Here is a 23,175-nt window from a genome sequence, read left to right on the forward strand (position 1 = left end):
TGTGCCTGGAGGGGCACCTAGTTGTAATTCTTTCAGAGGTACTAACTGTGTCAGCTGGCCTGGCTCTGATTATATCCATCTCCTGCAAGCTCTCCTTTCTCGCTCAGAAGAAAGTCCAGCCCTTATCATATATGCTTCTCCAGTACATGGCCACTTCTTCTTGTTTGTCACCACCATCTAACTGTTCCTCTGGCTTACTTACTTTTAACCTTCCTTGAACATACCAGAAATGCTCCCACCTCATCCCAAACGACTTTTCTTGTGTCTCCCTCACCTTTTCGTCAACCACCTAACTCAAAATACTGTGACCACCCAATACCCTCCATCCTACTACCCTTTATTTTTATACATGTCATTTATCTCTTATAAAATGTCTTATTTATGATTTAATTGTTTTAAATGTCTGTCTCCCCAGTATAACATGAATTCCATGAAGACCAGGGACACTTATTTGTTTCATTCAAAGCTGTTTCCCCTGCTCCGGGGATGGTGACTCAGTACCTAGCACATAGTGGGTAGATGACTAGCCATGTACATGTGTGTGCATGTGAATAATCCTATGTAATGAATTCATGAAACAGCAGCATCACTTGACAGTAACATTAATGCGTCTCTGTCACATGGTCGTATTAATTTCCTTCATAGCACTTACCATAATTTATAATTATTTTAATTATATACTCGTTTATTGTTCTACACTCCCACTAGAATATAAGGTTCATTATAGAGGGGATTTACCTTCTTTTTCAGTGCTTTTTTCCTTCTCACCTAGCATGATTTTTTCACACAATGGATTCTATAAAATATTTATGTTTATTGAATGAGCATTTGATAGGATCCCCTCCCCCCCCCGTCTGTGAACTTGGAAATTAGATAGAATCAATGTCTTATTATCATGATAGTAGGTGAAAGTGGAAGGGACAGGAGCTGCCATATGTGTGTCAAACCAGACTCCTAATTGCTATCTCCTGATCTTTCCTGTGTGTTATTTAATGGGCTGCCAGGAAATTTCAGTAGGTCGGTAGATTCTATTTTGAGGTGGGAGTTGAAGTGTAATTTCTACTGAATGTCAGGGCGGGAGGTGTGTGAAGACTCAGATTAGGCATCCATTTTCTGGCTGTTACAAATTGCATCCGTTAAGTCTTTAGTGTTAAAATGATTATTACATGAAAGATAAAATATTAGTTGATTCATTCATTCATTCATTCACATGGTAGCTAATATAAGATAAAATCTAAAACCCCCAATTCTCAATGACTTAACACAATGGCAGTTTATTTCTCACTTACTTCGAGTCCTGGTTGGTGACATGGCTTTCTTCCTCAGGTGAGCCAGGTTCCTTCCACCTTGTGGCTTGCTAGTCCCTGGGACCTTGGCATCCCTGCTGGGTCCTGTGCATTGAGCCATCACACATGGAAGGGACCGAGCCCTGAAGAGCAGGAGGGAGGTTGGGCTAGGCTGGCCATGGAATTGGTAGCCCACAGTCAAGTGGACAAAACACAGTCCCATAGCCACATCCCTCTACCCAGGAAGCTGGGAGATGTTGTCTTGGTGTGTCCAGTGGGTTGACCAAGCAGATTTTGAGGAAAACATAGGTGTCTCTGCAGAAATTCATTTATTTATTCAGGACACTTATTTAACCTATGTGGTGGGATATAAAAATACCAGAATGATTACTGCTCATTTTATGTGTAAATGTGTGTTTCGTGAGAGAGGCCGTGATGTGGAAAGAGCCTAGACTTGGGAGCCAGGTAGATCTGAGTTCAAGTATCAGCTCTGCATGGACTGTTTCTTTACCAATAAAATGGGAATGCTGCTTATTTAGGAAAGGTAGTATTCAGCAAGCACCTAACACAGTATCTTAAGTATGTAGCTATCAGGTACTCACAGGTAGGATATGTTGCTGCCACTACTGCTGCCAATTACTATCCCCACCTCTGTCACAATTACTAGTACTGCTACTGCGTCGACTACCACTGCCACTGTTTCATGGCTGCTAACATCACCACCACTGTTAATCCCACCACTGCCACTGCCGCCGTTACCGCTGCCATTCCCACGTCCACTCTCACCACACCGCCACTGCCGCCGTTACCGCTGCCATTCCCACGTCCACTCTCACCACACCGCCACTGCCGCCGTTACCGCTGCCATTCCCACGTCCACTCACCACACCGCCACTGCCGCCGTTACCGCTGCCATTCCCACGTCCACTCACCACACCGCCACTGCTGCTGCCACTATTACTGCTACCACCGCCAGCATCATTATTACTACCCTTACTACTGTCGCTGTTACTCTGGCCATTACTGCTACTATATCTTTAACTCTGTAGTACACTCTTTGTTGTCTGCGTAAAACTCTGGTTTACCCTATGGAATAGCTTTGTTGAAACAATTTCCTTCAATAAGCATAATTGCTCCCTGAATGCACTGTGTGTATAATGTATACTATTTATCTGTAAGTCACATGGAAAGGAACAGTGAGTTTTGCTCTACTCTGTATGTCCATATTGCCCAGTATGGGGCCTGTGTGTGGAAATTGCATCATAGTTGCTTTTTGAGTTGGACTGAACGGTGCAGGCTTAAGCTGTGTCTCCAAAGAGATTCTGAGGGCTAAGATCTTAAAATTTACATCAGCGTATATTTTGTTTTTTTAGATAATTTCTGCTGCTGAAACATTGACATTGCATCCATCTAGTAAAATTGCTAGAGAAAACCTAGATGTATTTTGTGAAGCTTGGGAATCCCAAATTAATGACATGTCAACTCTGCTGAGAGAAATCAATGATACTTTTGAAGGAAGACGAGGTGAGAAACTGTCCATGTGTGAAATATATTCTTGTTTTCATGTCACACCCCAGATGCAAAATGAATTACCTTGTTATAACCCAGCTGGGTTATTTTTATAGTAAAATGTCTTTCATAGAAAAATTTTAAAAATATGATTTTGTTCTTTAGTATCTAAGCATAAAATTAGTTGTACCATAGCATAGTTATATTTATCTGAATTAATATTAGCATCCTAGCTTATCTGTTGAAATTAAGTCATTTCTTTATTTCTTCTAAATTGTTTTTTGGTTTTAGTACAAAAGCTCTTCGATAATACAGTAATTCTCTGATTTAATTCTACTGTAACTTATCATGAAATGAATGTAGTTATTTGATTTTTGAATTGCTTTCCTTCCACTTGGATGGAATCTCTGTCCTTGACGACTACATAATCTTGGAATATTGCCTGTGGTGGGTAAGTTCATTAGTATTTCTGCCACACATAGAATAGCTTCATACAATGTATAGGAAAGCATTACTTTTATTCTTTAATGTCAACTGGGAGTTTTGTTCATTTCCCATTGTGTTATGTGTCCTGTTATTTTTGTTTATGTGTTTTTATATGTTGCTTCCTTTTGAATGGCTTCTGTTAGTGTCAAAGCATGTTTGCTTATTTTTAAAATAAAATGTTATTTAAAATTATAACATCAAATTACATATTTATTTTTATTGAATGTGGACATTTAAACCTTTCATATTTTAAAAATGCCCATTTAGGATAAATGTTGATTTGCTTAAAAAGCAGGGAATGATAGACTTTGTAGTTAGTTGCAACATCATTTGTAAAGTATAGTAAATGTTTATCTTCCTTCTCCACTTAAAGATGAGATGTCATTTTGATATTTTGATAAAGTATTTATAGTAATTATCGATTTTTATGAGGCAATTTCATATATTAAAAGGTAAAGCAACCCAAATGATCCAACCTTAAGGAAGAATGATCTCTTAGCCTTAGGAATTATTAGGAAATGCAGAGAAGTGGATTGATCTGGTGAAAGGATACCTAGCCTGGGCTAGCCAGAGTGTCTGCAGGGCTGGGCCCTTTCTCTACCTGGGGTCAGGCAAGCTCTTCCCTGCTCTGGGCCTGAGTATCCTCAGCTCAGTAATGAAGGTCTCAGGCTGAGTGCTCTGCCAGTTCTAAAAGTCTCTTGTGAGCCCTACCTGAATTTGGTGAGCTTTTGGGCTCTGGGCTGAAGATATCCCCCAAGTGTGTCCTCATCCTGCTTGCTTCTCTTTAAAGGTGAGAGGAGTATTGTCTAAAAGGGCTATTTTATCTGTTGTCATCAGTCTGTGAAAGTAAGGAGGTTGGGGGAGTGCCAAAGAGTGGCCCTCTATTTTGGGGGGATTGATCAACTCATGGACTTGGAAACATGTTCCACATCCACTCTGTGGAATATGGCTCCAGGCATGGCCAGGCTGATTATTCTTTTCCGGAGCACCATTCAGCTTAGTAAGCGGCTCTCTCACACTGTTTTCAGTGCTGGCCAGGATTTGTTTTCATTCATGTGAACATGGGGCATGGCTGAGTCATCATGATGTGTCCTCCTATGTCCCTGGGTCACGGGTTCCCCGCTACCTCAAACTGGAAGGGTTCTGGGTGCCCTGACCAATGCCCCGAATTGCCTTCCTCTTTGTGTCTGGGCTCTTCTACCAGCATTTTAGTCTATCTTTTCTATTTCTATAGAAAAAGGTTTATAACAGTTTCTTTTTACCCTCAGGAAAGGTAGCAGTCACTTTACAGTTATTCTCTGCCTTAATCCTGGCTGAGTTCTGAGTAGCAATTAGAGGTTGATAAGCTTGCGTTGAGTTTTTTCCCCTATAAATATAAGTAAATTTCTTTCTTAAACAAACAACCCAACTTCCATTTTCTTTCTTCCTTTTTTTTTTTTTGAGACGGAATCTCACTACGTCGCCTTCGGTGTCACAGCTCACAGCAACCTCAAACTCCTGGGCTTAAGTTATATACTCTTGCCTCAGCGTCCCAAGTAGCTGGGAATACAGGTGCCCACCACAACGCCTGACTATTTTTTTGTTGCATTTGTCATTGTCGTTTTAGCTGGCCCAGGCTGGGCTCGAATCTGCCAGCCTTGGTGTATGTGGTGGGTGCCCTACTCACTGAGCTACAGGCGCCGAGCCCCCAACTTCCATTTCTGTCAGCAACTCTCTTCCTTCCTTGGGATCTCTGAGGGATAATGTCATGCTGAAGGACAGAATTGGGTAAAAGTTGAAATTCAGAACTGTTCTGAAGTCAGTTTGCCTAGATCCCAGTCCTGCCCCTGCCACTTCCTGACATAATCTCTCCGGGTTTCAAGTTTTACATTTACAAAATGAGGATAATAATGACATAACTACTTCAAATGGCGGATGTGAAGAATAAGTGAGTTAATTCACAGTAAGTTTAAATGTTACATCTATCAGCATCAGCATCATGGCGACCATTACCCTACAGTCAAACTAAATAGTTTATGAGAAAACTTCATGACCAGTTTTTCCCATTACGCTCAGTCTCTCCTTTCTGGCAGCCCTCCCTCTGTGCTTTCCCCCACTTCAGAGAGGCTTTTGGATTAACCTGCCCAGTGCCACCCTAGTAGATGTCTTAACCTGTGCCCAGTACAAGAGAGCAGAGAGCCTACTCTTGCTTCTCTGTATAAATGAAACTGCTCATCCCTTCTCCAGTGGGGAACTGACACCCTCTGGAGAATTTCTCTCCCTGGACATCTATGGCAACATTAATTCAGTGCTGCCTTTTTTCTGTCTCTGAGATTTGCCCTCCTCCTTCTTTTCTTCCTCTTTCTCCCCCTTTTCCTTCTCCTCCTCTAGCCTACTCACTGTGAGACACTGGGCATTTTAAATCTTGAAGCCTCTTTTTTTTTTTTTATTTAGAAATAGGGTCTTGCTATCTTGCTCCAGCTGGTCTCAAACTCCTGGCCTCAAACAATCCTCCTGCTTTAGCCTCCCAAATTGTTGGAATTACAGACTTGAGCTGCCGCATCGCCATGCATGGCCTGAAGATGAAATTTTGTAAAGCAGCCATGCTCTATCACTCAAGCAATAAAACTCCACCCCAGTGCTAAAGTATTCTGATGATAATGAACTAATTCTGTGAAAAATGCTCACTCCTGCCACTCCGAATTATGCTTCTTTCCCTTCCAGAAACGACTAGGAGATCCCAATCTTAGGCAGTTGAGAAAGTACAGAGCAAGGAACAAGGAATGACTGGAGGCTTGTTTTGTTTGCTTCACCTTATTGTTTGGCTAGCTAACAGAAGAGATATAATAATCTGTTAACAATGGAGTCCGGGGCACATTGCCTAGCCTTGAGAATTTCAGTTTCTTTATTTCAGTGAACATAAATGAAATGATTTATTCAGTTTATTCAAATTATTTATATAATAATTTATGCTTATGATATAGTAAGTAGTAAGAGATGTTTTGCTTTTGGTTTTATCATTATGTGACCTGTGACGTGTCCTTTAACCTTTCTCCCTGAGGTTCCCATCTTTAAAACAAGGGAGGTAGGCCAGATGGATGGAGGCAGTTACACAGTATGAGTGCCGCCTTTCCTTATTTTCGCTCTATGACAGAAATTGCTGACTGATCTTGACATTGTTCTCACATTGAGTTTGCACGTGGTCGCTCTGTTGGTCCTTCTCAGCACAGTGCTCCCCCATCTGCTCTGGATAGACCAGAAAACCCTGCACTTGCTTTGGGACTACATGGTCACTGTGGTTTCTTTCTTTCTTTTTAAGTGTGAAACAGAGTTTTTTGAGGAAGAGAAAGATAGGCTTACAGAGCAAGAGCAAGATGCAGGCTTATAGTTTACAGACCAGGATACTTTTGTTATAGACAATGAGAGGACCCCCAGTGTCCTGATAAGAAAGGCAGGTTTTTTACTTTAAAAGCTGGCTGTCATGTAAACGATCTTTTCTTTCAGTTTAGGTAACCTATACTCAAAGTCTGGGTTACTTTAACTTCATAAGGGCTGAACAGAGCTCCTCTTTAGGTGAGAAATTCTGCTGCCTTTAATTGATAGGACCCCCATTGTTTAACTGACAAAGTGCCTCTCTGTTCGGAAAGGCATGTTGAGGTGGCCCTGGTTGCTGCTTTATACTGCTTTGCTTTGTCCTAACTTTTATCATGAAGCTCATGAGCGTAGTATTTCCCAAAAAGAAGCCCAACTCCAGGTTAGCCAGCTGAGTCCAGTGCCACAGTGTTGTCCTTCTATTATCTGGTGGGGGCGGGGGTTATGACAAACCTGCTCACTGCTTCCCATACAAAAGGTGTGTTGCTCAGGTCCTGATTTCTCTTTGCCGCTATTATAAGTCATGTTATGACTATTCCTGGGCATAACAGTTTTGCTGTATTCTAGCCAGTTTAATTCTGCACTGCAGAACTTGACTCCTGTGATTGGAAAAATTATCCAATGTGCTAGCAGTTATCATTTAACCAACCAAATGGCAAACGTTATACTAAGCAATGAGAGGGGGCCTTTTAAAATTCTAAGAGCTAGTTCACTGTACTTCTTGACCTAAGACATTCAAACTTTATACTAGGACCACTTGAAGTTTCAAGCATGTTAAAATCAGTACTTGTCTTCCTCCCTTCTCTTTAATCTTATTTGGCCTTCTCACCCAAACCTCTAGGGAGGCCATGGTCTTTTTATCAGAAGAGACCAGATCTAAAAGACTCCATTTTCCTTAGTGATGAATAGGTGTCAGCATTTAGAAATTGAGATTATTTTGGACAAATGCATGTCAAAAAGAAGTCTGCTCTCATAGCTTGCAGGCTCTCTCTCTTGTAAGGGCACTGAATCCCTTTGTTTCGTTTGAACCATTTTTAGAGTGGTGATGAGGATGAACCTCCAACTAAACCACGTAGGGCAGTTACCATCATGGATGGCATACTTTCATAAACCACTTTGTTTTTGTTGTTTTGAGACAGAGCCTCAAGCCGTCACCCTGGGTAGAGTGCTATGGCATCACAGCTCACAGCAACCTCCAACTCCTGGGCTCAAGCGATTCTCCTGCCTCTGCCTCCCAAGCAGCTGGGACCATGGGCGCCCACCATAACGCCCGGCTATTTTTTGGTTGCAGCCATCATTGTTGTTTAGCAGGCCTGGGCTGGATTTGAACCTGCCAGCTCAGGTGTATGTGGCTGGTGCCTTAGCCATTTGAGCCACAGGCGCCAAGCCGTGTTTTTTTTTTTGTTGTTGTTGTTGTTGTTTTTAAACACAGGGTCTTGACTTATGCCCCAGGCTGGAGTGCAGTCAGGCAATCATAGCTCACTGCAACCTCAAACTCCTGGGCACAAAGCATCCATCCTCCGGCCACAGCCTCCTGCATACTTAGCACTATAGGTGGGTTTCACCACACCCTGGAGGTGGGTAGGCAGTTGCATTAGTCCTTGAGTGGCTGGAGGGATTTAAGGGACTCAATACTATGCAGGGGTCCTCAAACTTTTTAACCAGGGGGCCAGTTCATTGTCCCTCAGACCATTGGAGGGCCGGACTGTAGTTTAAAAGAAAAAAACTATGAACAAATTCCTATGCACACTGCATATATCTTATTTTGAAGTAAAAAAACAAAACGGGAACAAATACAATCACACTGACTCATGTGGCCCGTGGGCCATAGTTTGAGGACCCCTGCTCTGGGAGTAGCAATATATAAAATTATTAAATGATCAGACTGAAACTAAGGTAGAGGCAGTAAGACTGGAGAAGAAGATGGGTTAGGTTAGAGACATTTAGAAAGCATAAATGGCCAGGCATGGAGGCTCACGCCTATAATCCCTGCACTTTGGAAGTTGAGGTGTGGCCATGGCTTGAGACGATAAGTTCAAGACCAGCTGGGCAAAATAGTGACACCTGTGTCTACAAAATAGTTAGGCAGCTACTAGGAAGATGGAGGCCGGAGAATCCCTTGAGCCCAGGAATTCAGTGCTACAGTGAGCTGTGATGATGCCACTGTACTCTAGTCTAGGCAACAGAGACCCTGTCTCAAAAAAAAAAGGAGGATAGAAATAATATTTGTACGATTAACTAAAATAACTCAGATCTCTTGTTAGTATTATTTTCCTTTTTCTTGTATTATTGGCAACTTAGTTATTGTTAGAACTAGGCGAAAGAGGAACAACCTTACTTGCATGGCATTTACAGGAGACCTTTCAGAACAATTGTCAATTTTACAATTATCCTGAAATTTGTATAAATCATTCTGAGTCTAACTGAAGAATGGGAATAGGGAGCAGAATGAAGTACGTAGAAGAGGACCACAGGGATTGGGACCACCAAGTGATAAATACCACTAGGTGGGTGGTAATAGCAGTCAGCCAGATTATATGAAAACTTTGTTTTCATTGCATTTATTTTGTCCTACATTCCGGTTTCTTTGACTTTGTTGTATCCTCAACTCTGATGTATAAGAGATAATGAAACAGGTGTTTACTTTCTCCCCACACCACCTTTTGGAGAGTGAATGTGAATGTTTTAGGTTCAGGACATTATAGAGGAGCACAAGGTTAGATAATATAAGATTACTCATATGAGCTAATTATACTTAAGTAATAATTGTGCCCTTTTTATTAGCATATCAAGACTACTTTTTAGGGATCTTATGGACAAGATTCAGACTTTGAATTAAGATAGATGGTGAATTTTGAGATTCTGAGATACTCAAAGACCATCTTCTGTTAATCTTCTTGCAGCTAAATTAGGCACTTTTTACATCAGGGCTTAGAGACAAGGCATGAAAATAGCCTCTTCCTCTTTAAGTTTTTTTTCTTCTCACAATTCTGAGATTGGAAACTCATTAATAAAATTCCCTTAGAATTCTGACATTACAAAGAAATAATTTTAATCATAAAGCTGTTCCTAAGTACTATCAGCTGACTCTTAGCAACAATCCATCTTGTAGATGGGCATTGTCCAATAGCAGTGAATGCTAGCCATATATATAACTTAAATTTTTCTAGTAGGCACAAAAAAATTAAAAAGCAATGCTAAATTTGTTTTAATAGTAGTTTTTGTTTAACCCAATATATCTAAAATGTTATTTCAGTATTTTGAAATTATTACTGAGATATTTCATATCTCTTTTCCCCTTTTGTACTAACTTTTCAAAATCTGGCATGTTTTTTACACTTACAGCACGTGTGGGTTCTTTAGTTAATAGCACAGTTCAAGATGAAATTTTAAATATTTGTATAAGCCATTCTGAGTCTAACAGGTTTGCCCTTTTAATGTAATAGTCATTCTATAAGAAAAGCCATGATTTAGTGCTGTTATATTGTATTTACTTATATTAGGTTGGACCATATGAAATTGATGTTTTTCTATTCAGAATGATTGAATGTGAGCGATTTCATATGGATCAACTTAATATATTATAGCTGAATACACTTGTTTTCTTTGAAGAAGCAATTTTAATTTAAGAAACAATTATTATTCAAATCTTACCTTGAATCTTTATCACAGATATCCCAAGCCAGGTATAAAAAATCTGTCATCCATTGTAACCTGACTGTATGCATGACTTGGAAATCAGAGAGGTGATGGATGGGGCAGAGAGGAAGTAACACTCCTTCTTTCCTTCATTATTATGCTTTGTGCCATGTGTCAATTCTGCCAGCCTGTTATTTGCTTTATTTCATCTCACTGTCTTGTACAGGGTTTGTCTTTATCTCTGACTAGAAGAATACGTTGTGAGGTTAGTTGTAAATGATTTGCCCGCGTACTTGCAGAAAAGGAAGAAGCACTGATACTGGTCCTGATAAAAGGGGAATCATTAGATGCAGGCTGCTCTATGAACACAACTGATTGTAAAGGGAAGTACATGTGATTGAGACATTTTGTCTTTCTCCCTCTACATTTTGAGATTGGCCAGTCAACCCAATACCTTAGACACGCAGTGGTTGGTAGTCTTCATGTTACCAACCAAATTACAACTTTAGTTATGAATCATATGTAATTCAAAATGAATGTTCTAACATTCTTGTTTAATAATATTTTAAAAGTTAAATGTGAATAATTGAAAAATATGTTAATAGAATAAAAAAATTTAAGTTATATCTGTTATTTATAGGAGAGAAGTATGGCTACCTTTCACTTCCAAAGCCAATGGTAAGTAGTAGAATTACGTACATTTCTGAAAGTTTTAATTTGGAATTCAAATTAGGCTCTTTTTGCCTATTGTTATTCCCCACCCCACCCCCCAAATGAAAAAGTGACATTACAGAAAAAGTTAGGATATTAATGTTGACTATTCGAAGTTGTTATTCTGGGTAGTAATCTAGATGTGGCCCATGCTATGAATATTTGTGTTATGTCTGAGGGTTTGAGAGAAGAGGTAACAGACTTTGTGATTAAGAAGAAGCCGTAATTTGAGATCAGAAGTTATTTTGTTTTCCATATCTTATTCTAATAAGATCTAATTTCCAAAGTCACATTGAAAGCATCTTCTGCAAACTAAGAACTTTCTTTTTTTTTTTTTATTGTTGGGGATTCATTGAGGGTACAATAAGCCAGGTTACACTGATTGCATTTTTTAGGTAAAGTCCCTCCTGCAATTGTGTCTTGCCCCCTCCAGAAGGTGTGGCACACACCAAGGCCCCACACCACTCCCTCCTTCCCTCTCTCTGCTCTTCCTTTCCCCATCCCTTCCTCCTTCTTTCTCTTTCTACTCTCCCCTTCCCCCATCCCCACCATGACCTTAATTGTTATTAATTGTCCTCATATCAAAATTGAGTACATAGGATTCATGCTTCTCCATTCTTGTGATGTTTTACTAAGAATAATGTCTTCCACTTCCATCCAGGTTAATACGAAGGATGTTAAAGTCTCCATTTTTTTAATAGCTGAATAGTATTCCATGGTATACATATACCACAGCTTGTTAATCCATTCCTGGGTTGGTGGGCATTTAGGCTGTTTCCACATTTTGGTGATTGTAAATTGAGCTGCAATAAACAGTCTAGTACAAGTGTCCTTACGATAAAAGGATTTTTTACCTTCTGGGTAGATGCCCAGTAATGGGATTGCAGGATCAAATGGGAGGTCTAGCTTGAGTGCTTTGAGGTTTCTCCATACTTCCTTCCAGAAAGGTTGTACTAGTTTGCAGTCCCACCAGCAGTGTAAAAGTGTTCCCTTCTCTCCACATCCATGCCAGCATCTGCAGTTTTGAGATTTTGTGATGTGGGCCATTCTTGCTGGGGTTAGATGGTATCTCAGGGTTGTTTTTATTTGCATTTCTCTAATAGGGATGATGAACATTTTTTCATATGTTTATTAGCCATTCATCAACAATGGCTTTATTTTTATTACTAAGAACTGGTAATAAAAGAGGTAATAAAAGAGAAGACCCGTCTGTCTTCTTTAGAGAAGGTTCTATTCATGTCTCTTGCCCATTGATTGATATATGGGATTGTTGGCTTTTTTCATGTGGATTAATTTGAGTTCTCTATAGATCCTAGTTATCAAGCTTTTGTCTGATTCAAAATATGCAAATATCCTTTCCCATTGTGTAGGTTGTCTATTTGCTTTGGTTGTTGTCTCCTTAGCTGTACAGAAGCTTTTCAGTTTAATGAAGTCCCATTTGTTTATTTTTGTTGTTGTTGCAATTGCCATGGCAGTCTTCTTCATGAAGTCTTTCCCCAAGCCAATATCTTCCAGTGTTTTTCCTATGCTTTCGTGGAGGATTTTTATTGTTTCATTCCTTAAATTTAAGTCCTTTATCCATCTTGAATCAATTTTTGTGAGTGGGGAAAGGTGTGTTTCAGTTTCAGTCTTTTACATGTGGATATCCAGTTCTTCCAACACCATTTATTGAATAGGGAGTCTTTCCCCCAAGGTATGTTCTTGTTTGGTTTATCAAAGATTAGGTAGTTATAAGATGTTAGTTTCATTTCCTGGTTTTCTATTCGATTCCAAGTGTCTATGTCTCTATTTTTGTTCCAGTACCATGCTGTCTTGAGCACTATGGCTTTGTAGTGCAGCCTAAAATCTGGTATGGTGATGCCCCCAGCTTTATCTTTATTACTAAGAACTTAGCTATACAGGGTTTTTTTTCTGGTTCCATACAAAACGCAGAATCATTTTTTCCAAATCTGGTATTTTAATAGGAATGGCATTGAATAGGTAGATTGCTTTGGGAAGTATAGACATTTTAACAATGTTGATTCTTCCCATTCATGAGCATGGTATGTTCTTCCATTGTTAATATCCTCTGCTATTTCCTTTCTGAGGATTTCATAATTTTCTTTATAGAGGTCCTTCACCTCCTTAGTTAGGTATATTTCTAGGTATTTCATTTTCTTTGAAACTATGGTGAAGGGAGTTGTGTCCTTAATTAGCTTCTCATCTTGACTGTTATTGGCGTATACAAAGGCTACTGACTTGTGGACATTGATTTTATATCCTGAAACATTACTGTATTTTTTGATGACTTCTAGGAGTCTTGTGGTTGAGTCTTTGGGATTCTCTAACTATAACATCATGTCATCAGCAAAAAGGGAGAGTTTGACCTCTGCTCCCATTTGGATTCCCTTTATTTCCTTGTCTTGCCTAATTGTATTGGCTAGAACTTCCAGCACTACGTTGAATAGTAAAGGTGACAGAGGACAATCTTGTCTGGTTCCAGTTCTAAGAGGAAAAGTTTTCAGTTTTATTCCATTCAGTAAAATATTAGCTGTGGGTTTCTCATAGATAGCTTCAATCAGTTTTAGAAATGTGCCACCTATACCTATACTCTTCAGTGTTCTAATTAGGAAAGGATGCTGGGGGCGGCGCCTGTGACTCAGCGGGTAGGGCGCCAGCCCCATATGCCGAGGGTGGCGGGTTCAAACCCAGCCCCGGCCAAACTGTAACAAAAAAATAGCCGGGCGTTGTGGCGGGCGCCTGTAGTCCCAGCTACTTGGGAGGCTGAGTCAAGAGAATCGCCTAAGCCCAAGGATTTGGAGGTTGCTGTGAGCTGTGTGACACCACGGCACTCTACCCGAGGGCAATAAAGTGAGACTCTGTCTCTACAAAAAAAAAAAAAAAAGAAAAGGATGCTGGATTTTATCAAATGCTTTTTCTGCATCTATTGAGAGGATCATATTATCTTTATTTTTGCCTCTGTTAATACGGTGGATAACGTTAATGGATTTGCGTATGTTAAACCAGCCTTGCATCCCTGGGATGAGCAAACTAAGAACTTTTCATATGTTTTCTCCTTAGATGAAAACATGCCATATATATCATAAAATAAGGGAAAATTAGTTATGGAAATTTAATTCTAGAGTCATAACATTAGGAATGCATAGAAAACTACATATAGTAGCTAATTTTAGTATGTCATTTCATAAGAATAATTCAAGCATTACAATAATCTTGTTCAGCAGAGAGGCCAGGGATATTTGGGGGACATAGTAACTGGATTCCAAGAATATTGCTGAAGTTGTCTAGAAGCTCTTGATACCCTTGTAAAAAGAGATGAGCACCTGCAAACGCAGAGGCCACAGATCGTGGCACGACGCTGACCTGCTTTCCCCGGCCACAGATTTGAAACTAGTAGCCTGTTCAAAGCTGAATTCAACCTGCTAGTAGAGTATTTACAACTGTTTGTTCGTTTGAATTACTTAATATAGTTTAACTAACAACTAAATATTTAAAACATTTATTATAAGTACTTTGTTTATGTGATTACTATTGTATTTCCTCATAATTAAATGTATTGCCTTTTGAAATATCTTAATCTTTTTATTGTTACAGAAGAGTAACACAAACCTGAAATCATTAAAGCCAGACAAGCCTGACTCCGAGGTAAGACTTTTTCCTTTGTTTGTTATCTTACATCTTTTTCTCTTTTTTTAATCAACACATGGGCCAGGTGACTTTGTCTTACATCTAATCTTCCTTTTACATCAGTTGTGACTAAGTTGTGATTAAAATGTATGTTTTGTAGGAGCAAGCCAGGATAGCAAAGCTTGGACTTAAACTGGGTTTGCTGACTTCTGATGCCGACTGTGAAATTGAGAAGTGGGAGGATCAGGACAATGAGGTTGTTCGATATGGACGGAACATGTCCAGTATGGCCTATTCTCTATATTTATTTACTAGGTAAATGTAGTTATATTTTGATTTTGTTAATCAGTATAATATCTGATAAAGAAAAAGTGCCATGTTAAATCATTGATAGGTTAAAGTCAGTATGAAATATATGGTAAAAAGACTAAAAGTAGCTATTATGACAGTTTATTTAAGTGAATGCAACAGGAAGACACATGTCTTTAATTAGGGTTTAGACATAGAAGGAATCCTGTTCAGGGTTTTTGCCCCATTCCTTTAATAATTCATGTAATTTTACATTCTACTTGTTATCATCCTGCATATCTCAGGATGAGTCTCATCAGCCAGTGTCAGAACACTTAAAAAGCATGTTTTTTTATATCTTTATGCAAGTACTGATTAGACATAGGGCAAAGAACAGAGCTATCCGAATGCAATGGCTCATGCCTGTAATCCCTCCCTTTGGGAGGGCAAGGTGGGAGAATTGCTTAAGGACAGGAGTTTAAGACCAGCCTGGGCAATATAATACAACCCCATCTCTACAAAAAATTTTTAAAAGTATTTAAAAAAATAGAGCTATTCTACCTAAGTAGGGTACAAATCTCCACGAGTCAACATTCATTCTGGAGAGCAAGATTTCCCTAACTTTAGTATTACCTAACCTACACTCTCTATCTTGTCCATATTATAAGAGTATTGATCAGATTCCTTCTTAAAGTCAACGTTGCTCACATTCCACAGTGTAGTAATTATAGTGTAGTAACCAATTCATGAGGCATAATCTACTGTAGCATTTTCTCAAGGAATTATTTCAAACTTTTCACTCAGTTTCTGAAATCTTTTCACTTTTGGAAACTGGGAAAATACTTGCTATCTCCAGTTTTCTAGCCCTTCTCCTTCCTACTCGTTTTGATTTTGAAAAGAGTATCAACAAGCTCTTGAGTGTTCTGGAAGGAATGCATTTGATCCAAAAACTGACACTCAAAGTAGCAAAGGATCACTATAATTGTGTGGGCTTTGAGGTGCAATAAATAGCACCCCCTTTTCCCACCTAGGTTCTGAACAAAAAAATGAGCAAAAGAATAGACAAATGGGAGATAGTAACATTTATTTTATTATTTATTTTTTTGAGACAGTCTCACTACCTCACCCTTAGTAGAGTGTTGTATCATCACAGCTGACAGCAACCTCCAACTCCTGGGCTTAAGCGATTCTCTAGCCTCAGCCTACCGAGTACCTGGGACCACAGGTGCCCTCCACAATGCCTGGCTGTTTTCTGGTTGCAATTGTTGTTGTTGAGTAGGAGGCCCGGGCCGGGCTCAAACCTGCCAACCTTGGCGTAAGTAGCTGGCGCCCTACTCACTGAGGTACGGGCGCCAAGCCAGAGACAGTAACATTTATATTGATAAAACTGATATTGAAGAATACAGTTTATATCACAGGCAAGTGGGTATTTAAAAATGATCCCTAGAAATAAGTACTCTTACTTCAGAGGGGCAGAATGTGTCTCTCTAAAGAGAAAAAGGAGAAAAGAAAGAGCTACTATCATCATTTTATATTTGCACAGTCACCAGAGAGGCTGAAAATGTGAGTGCCCACGTTTTCTATGGAATGGAATACGTGAGGCAGCAGAGAAGTGAGGGAAGCTGGGTGTGCTCATGGAGGTTCCATCATTTGGAAGGAATATTAGGAGGCTGAAAGAAGCACTCCCAAGCCAGGAGACTTCATTTTCCTCTTCTGCCTTTTCTAGATAGATAGTTCCGGAGGGAGAAAGCATAAATGATAGGAGTTAGTAACTTTGCTACTGTTGAGCTATGATTTACTAATACCTTACCCATATTTTCCATCAGTGGAGACCATTCCCCTGCTAGTTTCTTTTCTTTGTTCTGAACTGTGTGAGCAAACTTTTCTTGCATTGAATGTTCCCAGTGTGAATTATGACCTCCTTTTTAGCTCATACCTTTTTAAAAATCTGATGATCAAAGTCTGCAAAATAGTACTACTGTGTTTATCCACAGTAAATTTGCATAGGCTAACTGAAATAAGAAAACTTTCAACTTTTGACTGGAATCATGCTAGTTAAATGCTGATAAAAATGATTATGCCTTTAAAAAGTTTTTGACAAAAACTGGAGAAATGTATTACAAATGTAATTTGATGTATGAAGTCTTCCCAAAGTGTTCATCAGTAGACTTTTTTAAAACAAGATTATAACTGTCCCTTTGATTATTTCTTATTTCAGAATATTTCAGGGTGATATGGTCAGCATTTTTTGTTTCAGCGTCAGAAACATTGATTTTGGTACGGGGTAGAATGTGTCCCCTGGGTACTGGGAGGCGTGAGGGGCTGCACCATGAGGGGCAGGGGTTATAAAGCTCTGCGGAGTGGGATTTGTTACTAGAATATGGTTATTGGACAGAAATGGTAAAGTTCAAGAAAAGAAAATGAATTTTCTGTAATGGATAAACAACTCGTGTCATTTTGGCAGTCTTGGTAGTGTAATTTACCTCTTGGTGGTAAAATCTCAAGTTTTGATTTCTGCCCATACTGTTTGTATACTTGTACACTTCCCAGCTTGATCAAGGTACTTCTTTCTGAAAACATTTGTTAGCCTACGTAGTGTCAAGTTCAGCAGTTTTCCTGGGCAAATTTATAGCCCTTTCTTAGTCTATTTTTTAAGGGTGTCTTAATAATTTATATGATTTCTAATATTTATAATAGTAATTTGTATGTCTTAATAATTTATGTATTTAAGATTTTCTAGTGCCTTTAGCTTCAAACAATTCCAAACATATCAGTGCCTTATAGTTTTTAATGTGGCTTTTGTTTCATAATCTCTTTTGATCTTCACAGTAGTTTATTAGAGAACAGGAATGTTATATTCCCTTCCCATTACTCTTAAGTGGCAGAACTGGTTGCTGCTGGATACCAGATTTTCTGATGTATGCCTAGTCCTTTGTTTCTCTTAATGTATTCTGCTGTTCTCTTTGTTGTAATTTCCTTTTTATTCTTTTAGAGTTCCTAATTCTTCTTGGTAGTTTTTAATTTGATATTCCCCATTCTGAGGGTAGCCCAAGTATTATTGCCATTATTTTACATACTCAGAATTGAAACTTAAATGATATGCCTCATCAAAGTTGAACAACTGAGTTCCTATCAGAATTGAAATTAGAATTAGATGTACGGTTTCTGAAAGGCCTCTGGTTAAGACATATTATCAGATCTTATATATTTAATTTATGAAGGAAAATGTTAAAAAGGACAAATGGAACTTAAATGTAACTAACCTGTTTTAAATTTTTTATATTATAAAATTAACATATATAATGTTAACTTGGGAAAGCACCCAAAGAAGTAATAGTTAAATATTAAAATTGTTTTAAGAATAAAAAGTCACAATATTTGTAGTCTATTCATATTATCCGTCAAAATTTGGGATTTGTTAATATAGAAAATGCTCTAAAACTTTAATAATATAAAACCAGTTTCTAGGCAATAACTTTTTGTTACCTTCTTAATACTTCATTTTATTTTAGAGGAGAGGGGCCACTGAAAACTTACCAGGATTTAATTCATCAATTAGAGGTATGTTTCGTTTCCATTTTATGCTACTACTTTAATTGTGGGATAAAAGTAGGTAATAATTGGTTTTCTCAATGATGTATGATATTGTTGTGTTTTACGGAGAGTGGTAGAAAAGTAGTAAGGTAGAAGGCTGGCAGTAACATTTTGTGGCACTTTTCTTGGTTATCACATGGAAAGGAAACTTAAATAAAGGAATAAAGTAGAAGGGGCTTTGTTGATAGTAAATGCAATAATGAGTTTTAGCTTTTCCGAAGTAAATGAAAATGTCCTGTAAGCAGATGCAAATCCTTGATACCTTCTAGAATTCTAGAAAAGCTTATTTGGCCTCTATTATCAAGTGGGGTGAATGATATTGATTAAATGAGATAACACAGGAAAAAGCATCTGTCATAGGCTTGAGACCATTGGAGGGGACTCAGTGTGTGTCTGCTTCCTCATTTCCTTCCATATCCATGATGCCTTAGGGCATTAGGAGGAGACCGATATGCTAAGACCCACCCTTGTGCCCTTTGTGTCCTGAGACTCATGCAGGGCTATCTGTGAGTCTCCCCTGAGGTAGAGGCTTCAGACTGGCCAGTAGGTCGCAGAATGCCTTTCCTGTTTCCCCTGGCCCTCTTGGGAGCCTGTTTGCCTGTCTGGAACCGAGAGCATTGTGCATTTGAAATCTGACTCCCTGTTGTCTTCTTACTCTTAGGTAGTTTTCTTTGACATTCCCATATGCTTCTACCCGAATCTCTTCAGGAAAGGGATTTAACGGAATGATTGTCAACATAGAAGAATTACTGAAAATAGGTCTTCTGGATTTTTCTATAGACTTTTAATGAGTTATTTCCCATAAAACACTTGGAATAAATTCGGGATTTATTCTTTTCAGTTGACTGTAGCTTATTCAGTAAACCAGTGTCTGTTGAACTGTCTCCAAACTATGATGAAGATAAAATGACATACTTTATTCAGCAGATATTTACTGAGCTTGTACTATATGTCAGATCTTGGGGAAAAGAGTTCTTGGGAGAAACGGAAAGCTTTATGTTCTAATGGCAGAATATAGGTAATAAAAAGTTATATATAATGCACATATATAAGTACTTGGAGAAAAAATCATTAAGGATAAGTATGTAGAGGTCATAAGAGGGGTGGTCAGAAGAGATCTTTCCAAGCAGGTAGCGTTTGAGTAGAGACATGAAGCAAGAGAGTGAGTAGGATACATGCTAGTAGAGGATTTTATTTTTTAATTTTAATTTTTTTTTCTTTTTGAGACAGAGTCTCACTTTTTCGCCCCTGGTAGAGTGCTATGGCATCATAGCTCACAACAACCTCAAACTCTTGGGCTCAAGCAGTCCTCTTGCCTCAGTCTTCCGAGGAACTGGGACTACAGGCGCCCACCACAGCACCCAGCTATTTGTAGAGATGGGGTATTGCTTTTGCTCAGGCTGGTCTCGAACTCCTGCCTCAGCCTCCCAGAGTGCTGGGATTACAGGCATGAGCCACCACACTAAGCCTGTTAATAGAGGATTTTATATAGAGTAAGTGCAAAGGCCCTGAGATGCAGGGTTAGGGCTGGGTGTATCTGCTGAAGAATAAGGAGGCAATTATAGAAAGAGTGGAGTGAGGCAGAAGGAAAGTGGTACAGTATGACACATTTATAGGCCCTGGGAAGAATGTCGACTTTTTTCCTCAAGCATGCTGGTAAGTCCCTTGAGGGTTTTTAGAAGTAGTGGCCTGATCTGACTTATGTTTTAAAAGGTATTTGGCTTGACAAGGAAAAAGGATAGTGCTGTGTACTGACACAGGCAACTTTGAGGGAGAAGACTGGCTTTAGAGGGTAGAAATCAAACGTTTTGCTTTGCTCAAATACAAAGGTGGAGTGGGATATACAGCTGGCCCTCCCTACCGTACTCCCTCACATTCTCAGATTCAGTCAACTGTGGATCAGAAATATGACAAAACATACCAATACAGTAATACCAAATAATACATTTCTAACAGGTTGGAGTTCCAAGAAAAAAATAATAGAAATGAAAAACAATACAGTCTAATAATTGTCTCACTCTACCTGAGCTAGAGTGAGACCCCACCTCTAAAAATAGCCAAGCATGGTGGGCGCCTGTCGTCCCAGCTACTTGGGAGGCTGAGGCAAGAGAGTCTTTTGAGCCCAGGAGTCTGGGGTTGCTGTGAGCTCTGAGGGCGACAAAGTGAGACTGTGTCTCAAAAAAAAAAAAAAAAAAGAAAGACTGGTGTCAGGAGTAGTGAGAGAGAGTCTTGGAAGTTACCAGCTTTAAGGCAGCTTTAAAATCATGACACTGTATGAGACAGATATGGATCTTACCCCCAAGAGGTTTTCAGGCTAGAAAAAAAGAAGATTTACAGAATATAAAGTGGTAACATGGAATGATAAGGGGTGGGTAGTGATTAGTCAGTTTAGTAGTAGAATATTTATCTAAACTATTACCAAGACCTGTTATTTTCCTCACAAATCACTCTCAGATTTGCCCTGTTCTCTTTCTTATTAGTGCTGCCACCTAAAGCTAAATCTTCTCCTTCCCTCCTCTGATATCTCTTACCTTAAAATATTCTCCATACCATTTTAACCTAATATTCTAAATATTTCTGTCTTACCTGTCTGACCTTATTCTGCACTATTCTCCATCATCCTGTTTGCATCACTAAATTGTAAAATGCATGGTTCGAGGTTATTGGTCATAACTAATTTGGGGGAAAAAAATAACCATCTGAATTAGTCTTCTCAAATGGCTGGTTATAAAATGTGTATGAGGGACAAATTTTATCTTGCTTAGATAGAAGCAGGCAAGTTCCAAACCTTTAGACCTCATGCTCCAAAATTTATTCATTATCCTTTTGTAACTGGACATATTATGAGATGAGATCTGAATCCCTCCAGAAATCCAGACATAATTTGTGTAGTGGAGTATCATGGGTCTGTGTGATCCTCTAGAATAAGGGGACGTCTCCAGGTATAGAGGAACCTCCCCAGGAGATGATTCTCCATCTAGTCTGTAAACACTTCTGAAAACAGTTAAAACCCTTATGTTTTCTGGGGTACAACAAAAACTATAGGAGTTCCACAATAGTTTTTTTTTTTTAATGTTTAGGTTCTAACTTTTAAATTCTATTTAAGAATTATTTATGAGTGTATTTCTTACCAACTATCCATAGACATTTATCTAAAAGAATGTTGCTTTCCCTTTCTACTAGGTTTTTGCCACAGAGGGTTTAAAGCTTACTTCGAGTGTACAAGCTTTTTCAAAACAGGTAACATGTGCCTTCCTGCCTGTGCTGGTAGTGATGACATCCACTTTGGGGGTATATTTCTAAGGTATAAAGGTATTTAAGGTATAAAAGGTGGAGTTTTGATGGGGTTGTTTTAACTTTCTAAATTACATTTCAGCTCAAAGATGATGACAAGCTTATGCTTCTTCTGGAAATAAACAAGCTAATTCCTCTGTGCCACCAGCTCCAGACAATAACTAAGACATCTTTACAGAATAAAGTATTTCTGAAGGTAAAAGAGAGGGTGGGTTGTTCAGGTAGACACTGAGAAACTTTCACACTTTTATGTTTGTCATATTATCTCCAGCCCATTTCTTCAACTGAAGTATTGCCAACCCACTGAAGGGCAATTCATTTCCATTTTTTATGGGTTGTCTGCAAGAATCAAACATTAAAATTTTTTTTAACCATAATCTCTTGTCCAAAAGAATCATTTATTCTCTGCTATTATAACTGACCCCAGGAAACATCAGGTTCACCAAATAGATTAGCTTTTTGGAAGTAATTAGTTCCATAGTACTGAGAACCTATCCTTAAATCCTGAGTCTTCCCCTGTCTAACTAGGGCACAAATGCCTCTGAGTCTGGGCTTCTGTAATTTGTCTGAGGCAATATGAGCTTATGCCTACAAAGCAGAGTGTAAGGAATTGCCAAGTAGGGGGATTCACTGCCACTACTTAGAATATTTTGAAAAGTCCTAAACTGAGATAGAACAGTTGATTTTCTACTGTTTTGTGAAACAGGCCTCACCCCTGCACCTGTGTCCTGGGCCCTCAAGTTGGCACTTGTACCCTGATCTGTATACCTTTCAGCATCCCTTAGATTTCCATGGTAGAGAAATTTTATCATTTTAAAACTAAATAAGTGATCAAGTGGGGGTTTTTGTTTGTTTTGAAATACTCCTTTTAGAATATGATTTGCATGCTTTCTGTCACTGTAGGTTGACAAGTGTATTACAAAGACAAGATCCATGATGGTTCTCTTGGTCCAACTTCTTTCACTTTGCTATAAACTGTTAAAGAAGGTGCGGTAGTTTTTCTATTTTAAACTCATTATTTTTATTGAAGGAAAATGCAAAAGAAAATAAATAATAGTTACTACATGATTTTGCAACTATTTTTTTTTTTTTCAGAGTAAAACGGAAACTAATTGTCTTAACTCTTTCCAGCTTCAGGTGGAAAATAACAGATGGGTCTCAGTTACAAATAAAGACACCATAGACGGTAAAACTTGAGAAGCTTTTGGGGTCAGATCACTGGAACGTCATGTAGCAAAGCTGGCATTTTTAAAAAGCAAAATATCCTTTGTTTTTTCAGAAATTCAACAATTTCATAAAGAAAAATACTGAAATTCTGCCTTATTTTCTAATCATGAAACCTGTTGTGATGCTTTTTGAGAACTAATAAATACCACGGTAGTTGCTAGAA

The 23,175-nt window shown here is 38.8% G+C and overlaps 1 protein-coding gene across 2 annotated transcripts in view; it reads left to right on the forward strand.

Annotated features, from left to right (window-relative positions):
* CTNNAL1 (catenin alpha like 1) overlaps positions 1 to 23,175 on the forward strand; it is a 68,155-nt gene extending 44,980 nt beyond the window's left edge. The window contains exons 11-20 of one of the 2 annotated variants that reach the window (XM_053566363.1): positions 2,660 to 2,810; positions 10,912 to 10,949; positions 14,577 to 14,627; positions 14,770 to 14,924; positions 18,410 to 18,458; positions 21,675 to 21,731; positions 21,868 to 21,981; positions 22,689 to 22,772; positions 22,917 to 22,971; positions 23,065 to 23,175. In XM_053566363.1, the coding sequence (XP_053422338.1) occupies positions 2,660 to 2,810; positions 10,912 to 10,949; positions 14,577 to 14,627; positions 14,770 to 14,924; positions 18,410 to 18,458; positions 21,675 to 21,731; positions 21,868 to 21,981; positions 22,689 to 22,772; positions 22,917 to 22,971; positions 23,065 to 23,096 (786 nt within the window). In that variant the 3' untranslated portion in view covers positions 23,097 to 23,175. The remainder of the gene's footprint in view (positions 1 to 2,659; positions 2,811 to 10,911; positions 10,950 to 14,576; positions 14,628 to 14,769; positions 14,925 to 18,409; positions 18,459 to 21,674; positions 21,732 to 21,867; positions 21,982 to 22,688; positions 22,773 to 22,916; positions 22,972 to 23,064) is intronic. The other variant, XM_053566373.1, reaches the window with a different exon arrangement.

The sequence above is a fragment of the Nycticebus coucang genome, chromosome 2 (genome assembly GCF_027406575.1).
Source record: "Nycticebus coucang isolate mNycCou1 chromosome 2, mNycCou1.pri, whole genome shotgun sequence".
In the NCBI taxonomy this organism is placed as follows: Eukaryota; Metazoa; Chordata; class Mammalia; order Primates; family Lorisidae; genus Nycticebus; species Nycticebus coucang.